The sequence below is a fragment of the Clinocottus analis genome, unplaced genomic scaffold (assembly GCF_023055335.1).
Source record: "Clinocottus analis isolate CAN_PGR_092001 unplaced genomic scaffold, fCliAna1.0.p SCAF_17, whole genome shotgun sequence".
Classification (NCBI taxonomy): domain Eukaryota; kingdom Metazoa; phylum Chordata; class Actinopteri; order Perciformes; family Cottidae; genus Clinocottus; species Clinocottus analis.
In genome coordinates, this window is record NW_027175898.1 from 11,543,808 (window position 1) to 11,554,463 (window position 10,656).

The 10,656-nt window shown below is 42.4% G+C and overlaps 1 protein-coding gene across 1 annotated transcript; it reads left to right on the forward strand.

Annotated features, from left to right (window-relative positions):
• Positions 1–821: 821 nt before the first annotated feature.
• LOC137787336 (protein LBH-like) lies at positions 822–10,430 on the forward strand. Its single transcript, XM_068579672.1, has 3 exons — positions 822–1,248; positions 5,871–5,973; positions 8,601–10,430. Exons 1-3 carry the CDS (start codon positions 1,220–1,222, stop codon positions 8,841–8,843), a joined length of 375 nt encoding a protein of 124 aa, XP_068435773.1. The 5' UTR covers positions 822–1,219; the 3' UTR covers positions 8,844–10,430.
• Positions 10,431–10,656: the final 226 nt, after the last annotated feature.

A 10,656-nucleotide genomic window follows, 5' to 3' on the forward strand; every position in this document is an offset into this window, starting at 1 on the left:
TGCCGTCACCCAAAAGCTTTTATTAAAGCACATTTACACACGGACAGGTTTGCGGAAGGTGTAAGCTACATTAATAATGTTGTACCGATATCGCCACAAAAATAATGACGAGGCTATTGAATATTTGTTCTTGATAAAAATGTCTTCTTCGAAAATGAAACTCTCTGTTTACTATGAAGAAGGCAACTAAAGACTCACTCCTGGACGATCACAAGGTGGCAGTAGAAGCCTGTACAGGCCTTTAACTATATCCTGAAAACTCAAGAGCCGGCTTGTGCACCTGCTTTCTCTGGCCCAAATGTACATACAGTACACTACGTGCAGGGGAAAAAGACAACTGGGCATTTTATAAGGTGTGAAGGTCAAACGAGTTTACTGTTTCCAAAAGGTACTGTCAAAACCCTGCAGGTGTACCATTGTACCATCCATTGCTGCTGAAAATATGCAGACATTGACTTGCCCTTGAAATATATTTGTGAATGAACCTAGCTCTCTCTCTCTCTCTCTCTCTCTCTCTCTCTCTCTCTCTCTCTCTCTCTCTCTCTCTCTCTCTCTCTCTCTCTCTCTCTCTCTCTCTCCTCATTTGGATAAATGTCACGGATTACCACCTAACAGACGAATCTGTGTGTGTGTGTGTGTGTGTGTGTGTGTGTGTGTGTGTGTGTGTGTGTGTGTGTGTGCGCGCGCGCGCGCGCGCGCGCGGGTGTGCGTGTGTTGTTTTTTTTGTCATTCAAGAGGAGGTACGACTGTCGTTTTGTTGCCTTGGAGACTACAAATCAATAGCATCATGCAGTACCTTCTTGTCCAGTCCCAATGAGAGGGCTCAGTGGCTGCTGTCGTCATCATGACTGGAGCTCGAGTCACCTGTGCTCTGATTGGCTCCTGCTGATAATGCGCTGCCATTGAGGTTTTCTGGCCTGTGCAGAGAGGAGGTGTGTCTCCGGCTGAACGAGCACACGCCTCTCGCTTAAATACTCAACACGGCTGAGGTGATGAGCAGAGGCACCAAATTGCGGAGCTGCGTCTTGTACTCAGACTTGTAACACAGTTGCTTTAGGTTTATGTAAACTTGCTGCGCTGCCTTGGAGAGGGAAAGAGAGCGAGAAGAAGAAAGAAAACCAAATAGAAGAAGAAAAAGCGAAGTCGGAAAAAGTACAGAGAAGTCCGCCACTGTAATTCGATCCTCCTAATCAACAGAATTGACAGCAGGTGTGAATTCATGTCTGTACTTTCCCAGCAGATCTACTGGTGAGTACTCGTATCTTTTCCACTTGTATGTGTGAGCAGCAGTGTGTTTGATATACATTAGCCTACTAAGTCACGTCTCAAACACGCCTTTCGTTTGTTTTGCACCTGGGAGGTAAGAACGATGAAGTAACCTGTTCTGTGTAAGTGGTTTGGATGGGTGATTTTCCCTCAGAAGCAACCACCTATTTGTTACACCCACATTTGTTTCCTCTTGAGGTTTTCTGTGGGGTGTGTTGCCCTTGAAATTGGAAATGTAATGACTGATTTGGTGGAAGAAAATGCATTTCTTAACAATCACTTTTTTTTTTTTTTTTTTAATCGTTGCCAGATTCCTGCTTGATAACTGTTGCTGCATATGCCAACTCGGATAGGTCACTGTGGTCACACGGCCTCCTGTGTCCGCTGTTTTAGGGATAAAATGCATTTTAAAGACGCTTTTCATTTATTTTTTTTACCTCAACATGCAGGCTTACTTTTGCTGTATCCTTAAGCATTTGAGTAAAGTAAGATGTTATACTTTCCATCTTTGGTTTTTACTACTGCAGGTGCAGTGTAATTGGAGAATGAGGCTGCACTCTGCTCCTATCCATTACTTGTCATCAGTGACATTGTTTAAATATCCATCTGGCAATCAGCACCCTATAACTGGTTGATTGACTCGTTGACAAAGGAATAAGGAGTGCATCTTGGAGCCTTTCTCTTATCTGTAGACTGTTTTCCTGTCTGTAGAGAGGATATGCAATTAGCTTTGAAACATTGTTGTTGCGAGCACTGTTCAAACCTCAGCTGGCTTCTGGCTGTCTCTACCAGGAAGTTCAGAGTCGACCTCTTTACTGTAACCACACTTCGCTCTCGTCTGTGCTTACTTACAGTAGAGCTATGCTGCACTGTGGTTGTTACTTCTATGAGTATGAAAACAGTCCTTTTTGCATGCTTTGCAAAGGGATGACTAGGAATGGAATATTATTATAGTATTTGATTTGGGTCTGTGTGCAAGTTCACTAAACCCTTTAAATGCCTGCATGGTGTTTGCTCTGAGTGAACAGGAAGACATTTTTCTATCCTATAGCAGAATCTTGCCTAATAACACAATTTGTAGAGTGCATGCTGTTATGTTTAAGATTTTCCCTCCCACACCCATGATTAAGATTACCAGGGCAAGGCAGTGGAGTGGTAAATGATCCATGATGTGTTTTCAGTGGCGGACTCAACGTGAAGGAATCTGGATACAACTCATTTATTCCAGCACACTACTGAGGGTCTTACTCAGTCCCTGCACCACCCACATACCTGCAGAGCTGAGTGAAGCCACACAGGCTGAGATTTATGATGACAATAGTAGTATTAGTCGTAGTAATAACAACTGCGGGGTACCGGAGGGGAAAAAATGTTGATAACGTGGGACGCATATTCCCCTCTTGTGCTTTGAGATTGTTGGGCTCCTGTCAGCATCTCTACAGTACAAACAGGAGCTGGCACGGACTTGGCTTTGAGACAAGTGGATGAACTAGTGTCATGCCTCGTTAACAACCGTCAGTCGTTGGGCATCTTTTTTTTCTTTTTTTTTTCTTTTTTAATATATAGATGAAATCAGTGTGTAAGATGGCCTTACTGACTAAAAATGTGACTTCAACATGCTATTGTCTAAATGCCTGTTGCACAAAAGAAGCTACTGGGAGTTATGGTAGGTAGATGTTTTAAAAAAACAGGAGATGTTGCCTTCTCCTGTAGGGTGATTTTTTTTTTTTTTTTTTTTTATTATTTTTTATTTATTTATTTTTTTTAATTTTTTTTTTAATTAATTTTTTTATTTTAAATAAAATAAAATGCATGTACTGGATGGGTTCATGAAATTATTTTTTATACTCTAGGGACGAAACATGTTTTCATTGATAAATGTGCAATCAATCATAGTCTACGATGTTTCCAAATTGCTTGGTGTAGTTTGCTCAACATTTCAAAAACCAAATGTATAACATTTCTTTGCAAAGACTGCAACTAAATATTCACACCAATTTTCTGGTGATCACCTAATAGACCAACCGTTTCAGCACCAAACTCTAGTACTCCAATATGTGTTGGGGATGCACCCGGCATGACTGACTGTCTTGTATCTGCTGTCCATCTGGGCCGTGACTGTATGTGGCATTAAGAAGCTGGTAGGAATAGGTATGAGTTATCTTGACTGGGTCAGGAGGTAAAGCGGTTTACTGTGATGTGGAACACTGGCCTTACACAAGCAGTGTGCACAGAACATGCAAGACCACCAGATATGTGCTCTTGGTGTAGGCTCTAGTTAACTACCTGTGGTCCATGCTGATCTTATATCGTACAGATTGCTTACTTATCGATCACTTAACGTTTCCTCTCTATGAATCATGTATGCCCCTCTGTGAGAGACTCACTGTGTAGCTCTTCTACTTGACTCTAGAAGCGGTAGTAGATGGGACTGTACTCGTATGTTTGTTTCCTCCCAGGTTGACTTGTTACTTGTGCACCCCCACTTCCTCCTCATTGTGCCCCTTTATGTTTTATTAGGCCGCTGTTCTGTTATTCTTAGCCGAGCAGGATGTTTATACGATCCCCGAACAGAAATATGACTGGCAAGACCTGAGTGTTTATCTTTCGTTCCCTATCCTCCCTCTCTTCCCTTGCTCAGGTCTTCGATGTCACTGTTCAGTCCTCTGTCCCCACCTCCGCTGCTTTTTGCATGCCCGCCTCACCCTCTTTGCATCCCACTCAAAGATGAAATGAGTTCAAGAGCAGCCCCAGCTGACATTACTTTTTCCATGTTAAACCTTGCGTATCCTTCAAGTCTTCCTTCCTTTGTTTTTGTGTATCCGTGTATTGTTTCGACAAAGTATGCCGTGTAGTCTTAATTTGTTACTATACGGTGATTCAACCAGAAGTGTTATAACTTTCTCATTCAGAGCCGCCCTACTCCCCGTTGTGATGTCAGTGTTTCCTCATGAAAGGGATGAGAGGTGTGTGTGTGTGGAGATGGAAAAACTGATTGAATGCCTTGCTACAGGGGTTAATGATCTTCTGGCTGTGTGACTCATGTCACATGATTCTCTTCTCCTCAGGATACATTTGTGGTCAATGTGCTTCTTTATTGAGTCGTTTAACTACAGAAGAGACATTATAGGGACCAACAGTGCTTCAAAAAGTTGTCGCTGCACAATGTGTAAGCCTAAAAATTCTGCAGGTGCAAAATGTTAATTTCTCGAAGTGTATTAGTTAATCTTTCAAAGATTACATAGACTCTTTTTAACTAAATTAAAGATTACTTTGTAAATGTTATCTGTCTACCAGGGTTTGCCATAATGTAAGCTTTCATGAACAGTGTGGAAAGAAAACAAGTGTGTGTGTGTTCCAGTAAACATGGATATTTATACATATATGAAGAGTATCATGAGGAGTATTATCAGTATGAGTCATAAATGCAGATAAAAATACTGTGTTCTACTTTAAAATTTCAGACACCATTTCATAATGTAACTGCAGAAGAGGTATATTTGTTCTGCTTGTTGGAAAACTGAAAATACTTTATCATTTGAATGTTAAACAGACTTTGAAGCAAGGTTTAATGGCTAAATAACACTGAATTGTGACACTAATTCTGTAAAACGCATGTTTACATAATCGCCTCTTTTTTAAAACCATATTTTAATCGCTACTACGCTATAACTCTAAACCATTCTGCCAGTTTAAAAATAAACATTTTTTTCAACCATTTTAAAAGTAGGTCGCGCATAGACCCCACGTCTCTTTCCCCAAAAACCCAAACCTCCACTTAACCAGATAATGTGAGGATGTGAGTGAGCTGCTTGTTTAGTGCGTTCTGTTTTCTTTGTTCCATATAACTGGCGACCACACTTACCAAAAGCCAGTGGCCACTGACCACAAGGTACTAGGCTTTAAATAGAGAGCGTGAGAAGGCCGCACAGCATCATGTCTCAAGACGGCATCTATGTCGGTCCCGGGACCTGCTTCACATCAATCTTTAAAGCTTCTCTACGATAATGCTGCGTAGTGAATGCTCTGAACATAGATAAATAGCCTCTTGTTACTTTAATCTAAAATGGAAAGTTTGGCCTCGCTCTGGAACGGAGTGCATCATGTTCCACCCAAGTCAAATACCACAACACGCCCCCAGCGCGCTCTCACAATGACTGTTCTCTGGTTGCTCGTGCAAAAGAACATCATCCTGTATTTGGAAATGGCCCCTTACGCATGCCACATCATGAGCTGTGCAGCTTTGCAGTGCATTAGCATGCACAACATGAACTGGATCTTGGAGTGTTGTGGTCAAGATGTGCAGAGTACAAACAAGACTGCCTAACGTGCACAGAAAACAGAAAACGATCACGTAGACGGTGAATGAACAGTTTGACAGATGTTGTTTGCCAGTTAAGTTTTTACATTGTGACGTTATCGTATCTTTTTTTCTCATCGTTATACAACCTTTCCCCTTGTATAGTTCAGAGGTTGTGCGTATTATACATTTTCTCTTGGGATGTCAGGCTAATGCACATTTTCTCATGTATACCATGATCACCATTGTGCAGTATCTAATCACACAATTTCTACTTTTTTTTTTCTTTCTGTCGACTCTGCAGCCCAGTGTTTGTGGCCGGCCGAGATATGACTGAGGTGATGATCAACAGCACTACCATGGAGGACATGAGGCTCAGCCCCAGCAAGGACAGACTCTCCTTCCAGGTAGGGGACACACCATGACAATGGGAGGGGGGACACTTTCCGATTCGCTTTTATATTTATAGTCTACGTTCTAAAAACGTAATCCTAAATATAGCTCAAATATGAATTCCTTATTTTTTTAATACTTTATGTTGGAGACACTGGAGGATACGGTTGGTCAACTTTAAACATACAAAGGAAATATGTGTAAACCATAATATACTGCAGCCTGTCACAAAGATCAACCTTGCAGATCCAGAGAGAAGCAGCTATCAGGTGGTCTTGACAAGGTGTTGCCAGCGGCTTTGTTATACTGTCAGCTCAACAGGGTCATCTGGGAAGCAAAACTACTTAAACACCAAGCTGCTTGTTTTTTTTAACTGTCATAATAGTATCTAGGGTGAAAGAAAAATTAAAGGGACTGTGTTAGTACTTAAACCATTTTATTGTAGAAGATGATGAAATGTATTCAATTTAGACCATTTATGATTGTGGACAGGAAGTTGGCCTAATGGTTTCTGATGCTGCATCTTAACTGGTGGGCCAGAGTAACCGCTGGTGTACGGTCATGGCTACCAAAATATTCTTAAGGAAGTTTCACCTGCTGAGGCTTTCACAACTTGCAGGACTACAAGGCCATTTCCACTTTAAAGATAAATGGGTAATTCCATCCAAGATTGTTACCCTTTAGTAATATATATATACAACATATGCAGCCCTTCCTTCATAAACCTAATTCAGTAGCCTAATACCATGCTGGATGTAAACTAAGAGGATGTAGACGGACCCAGAGGAAAAGCTGGCTTCCCCTTTACAGTTCACACTCCAGCTGTGAGTTTGTCTATGAGGAAGAGAGAAAGAAGGCTGCCACTTGTCCACTTTTTCCATTCTCACTCTGTATTTCCTCACCTTGGCCATAAGCCCAAGGTCCCAGGCTCTCTAGAGAAAAACTGTATGATGCAGCGATGTTGCCACCAGTCACTTCTTCATTATGTGTGCTGACCAGGGGGCTTTGACACAAATTGTGTGACCATTAAATTCCAGCTGCACCTTAAATGGTATTGAAATTACTTTGACCTATAGTAGAGCAGAGTGTGCAAATGTTACGAATTTATTGAATTCTCTTCTCAAATGAATCACGGCAATGTCATAATTGAGGCATACAGTGTGCACCCACCGTGCAACCCAGAAGATCCTAAAATAGCTTGTATTGTGCCGCCTGGCTGATGCGTTGTCGCTTTCTGCCACTAGAAGTGAAACAAGTTATGACATGTTGGCTCGGGGTCCAGAGGCAAGGTCATTTGCTGCCTAACTCCCCTTGGTGCTGACGCACAGTGAGGATTGGTGATGCAAGCCAGGAAATGGGAGACGCACGCAGGCATAAGACGTGAACAGACATGCACTCGCAAATAATCGCACCACTTGGCATAGTTCCTTATGCAGCTGTTTCGGAGAATGTAAAAGCCGCAGAAATACACATGCGTCCTTTCATAACCTGACGAATTGTCCCATTCAGAAGCCATATTTATAGCTTTTTGTCTTATTCCTCCCTTCTCATCTATCTCCTATGGAATTCATGGAGACTTGGACACAGCTGGATCCCCTCCATCTCTTCTAGTCTCAGTCTCTCTCCTGCCTCATCTAATTCTTTCTTTCCACTCGGCTCTCTGCCCAGACAGCGACATAGCCCCCCCTTCCAATGTCTTGGACGTGAAATGTGCAGGTCTAAAAATATTCATCCACTTTATCCAAACAACAGCAAAAGAAATGCTGTTCTTGGACCAAGAGTGGCATGCTTTTTCCCCCTGGGCCGTTTCTCTGGTTCTTGAGAACAGGGAGTCTGAGGTTGATGTCCAATCTTGCCAGGACAGGGAATGCATGTAATCTGTCGGAATGTCTCATGCCCTTCAGTTTCAATCCAAACATTTGAGTCGGGCAAGCTGCGTTTATAAGCAGACATAGCAGCCTGGGATATGCAAATTATGCGGCTGATTTCATGTCCTTTCCCTAGTAAGGTTAACCTTTTTTTTTCCATCTCCATGTTCAGCACAGAATGCTGACTGATATAGGGATGGATGTTCGAATACAAATTATGTCCAAGTACACCTTTCACCTATTGTGTTTTTACTGTTGACTTGAAATGTCCAGATTTATGCACTTGTATAATCTTCTGAGTAAAGGGTGATGTGGTACAAGATGAGATTGTAAACGGCTACAAGCTGCTTGGCACAATGCGCTCCCAAGCATTTAGATTAAACATGATGCAGCATTTACTAAAAGTCTCACTAGACATGCCTCATTTACTCATACACAGCCAATGATTTCTTGTGCAATTTGTTTTTGGGTGAGTACCTACTGTAGGTGAAACACTAGCTTGGCTGTTTGGGGAATGTGGGCTGGGCAAGAGCAGGTATGCCACTGGGCTTTAAAGCAACCACTTCCCATCACAGATGTTTAGTCTTCACATCACTTCCTTTGCAGTTGTTTAGCCTTGCAGTGGTGTCTGAAGACTACTGCACACTTGGCACTGATCAGAAATATGCTCACAAATCATTTCTTGTCTTGCAGCTTTCCCCGTTTGTATGTCCCAGCTTGAATTGGCATGGCGATGTGTGTTAATCAATTTCACCCTTGTCTCTCCTCTTCAGATATTCCCAGACCCCTCGGACTTTGAGCGCTGCTGTAAGCTCAAAGATCGTCTGCCATCCATCGTGGTTGAGCCGACAGAAGGAGAAGTCGAGAGTGGGGAGCTCCGCTGGCCTCCAGAGGAGTTTCTGGTCAGTGAGGAGGAAGAGGAGGAAGAAGAAGAGGAGGCAGCGGCGGTGGCAGCCCAGGCACAGAATAATGGCAGCATCCAAAACGGACAGCCAACACAAAATTCTCAGCACTAGAGGCTGTGTTGCAGCGCCCATTCTCTGTAGTTTCTTCTTTCTTTCTGACAGACTCTTCTCTATACTGGTTACACTGCAACTCAGTACTCCAAACTGGCAGACACGCACTGGGTGTCTCTTGATGCCGTCTTGTTGCCCTAGACATCAAAGCAATATACACCGGCAACGCATTTTCTCACACAATAATTTATCCACCTGGACTGCAAACCCTTCCAAATCACACTTGAAAAGAACAGACACCGCCACTCATTTCCTTCCATGCCTACCACCGTGTGTGTCTCGGCTCAGACCGGATGTCCTGTTGGACCAGCAGCAGCTCAGTGCGCCATGGACAGCTCTTATACTGCAGGAGGCCAACACTGCTCTGTACTTAACTCCAAAATGGCTGGCGTAATCTTCCCAGAGACTTCATACACTCGTCCAGAACTATTGTGGTGCCCATGAGGGATTATGGCCTACAGTAACACTGTCCATACTTGTGCTCAGTTTCTGGAATGATATGTTAAGTATTGTGATCGGCACTGCTGTCTATATGTCTGTTTCTGAGAAGTGAATGTTTTGTGATGTTCTGTTTTTTGAGAAGTGGGTGTTTTGTGTAAACTGTTACTAGGATCCCAACCCCCTTGTCAGCAAGATGATTTGACTTTATGTTGACATTTGCAGTTAAAGGGAAACCTGGAATATTTTTTTTGAGAAATGAGCAGAAAGCGAAATAAACCAGCATTCCCAGCTATGCTTGTGCATACATTCATTATACGAAGGCTTGTTGTGCAGCGAGCAACATGAGGTCAAGTGACGTCATCACATTGACCTCCGGTGAGCTGTGTGACAGACGGTTCTTGGATGACGAGGCAAAAAAGTACAACATTGAGAACAAAAGCGGGTTTATTGTTCCATCGGGCAAAACTGAGTAAGGACTGCAACATTTTGTTTGTTAAAAGCTGTTGATGAAGCAATGTACAGCCCTAGTGAAGGATATGTAAATACTTGTTCCCAGTGAGCCAACCCCGGAGGCCTTCTAGTGCGCTGTTCTCGTTTGTACTATGGGTTTGGTTTACTTTTTAGAGAGAGTAGGACTTCAAGTCTTTCCTAGTCTTCCTTTTTTCTTTTGAAAACATTTGACTAGTAAACTCAGACAATACAATCCGCTTTCACAATAAAAATTCGGTCTGGGTGTTTGCCATAAGCGGTTTATGAGAAATCAAATTGGTTCTCTGGTAGCAATGTCTGTTGTATTTGTCTGTCGACAAGTTCAGAAGTCTGTGTTCTTTTGTTCACTCTTTAAATCACCACTTATTGTTTGTGGAACAATTCTTAATATTTTATTTGTAGAAAATATTTTCCTTTGTGTGCACAATATGAAATCCTGTTGTACAAGTTTGAGATGTCTATTCTTTTTGTAATTTCTCATTCGCGTGGCATTAGGGCTGTGTACAGAACATCTCTCTCTTTCTCCTGTCTGTCACCTACAGGTCCCACATTGTTTTTGTAAAGCTCAGGGAGATTAGCCGCCATCTTTCTTTGTTTTTGTTTTTGTATTTAGACCACTTTTCTCTGACTTACAGAGGCTGTAAATAAACATTTGAATTTGCTATCCAACCGTGTGACTCTGCTGTGAGAATAATTGACTGAGGAGTTAGTGCCATTTTATGTTTGAATCTCCTACAGGGGTAATCCTTCAGTGCATTTAAAGTATTGTTTCCAAGAGACTTCTTTTTTTACTTTCATTTTGCTAAATGCAACCCCCACCCCTCTTCTCTCACCTCACTTCACCTGCAGCGGTTATAGACAAGCAGCATAACTTCCTGCTCGG

What these genes read in the sequence shown, in the direction of transcription:
- LOC137787336 (XM_068579672.1), top strand. Translation starts at nt 1,220, where the DNA reads ATGTCTGTACTTTCCCAGCAGATCTACTG. An exon ending in CTTTCCCAGCAGATCTACTG is followed by an intron (nt 1,249 to 5,870) that starts GTGAGTACTCGT and finishes TCGACTCTGCAG; the next exon opens with CCCAGTGTTTGTGGCCGGCC. An exon ending in AGGACAGACTCTCCTTCCAG is followed by an intron (nt 5,974 to 8,600) that starts GTAGGGGACACA and finishes TCTCCTCTTCAG; the next exon opens with ATATTCCCAGACCCCTCGGA.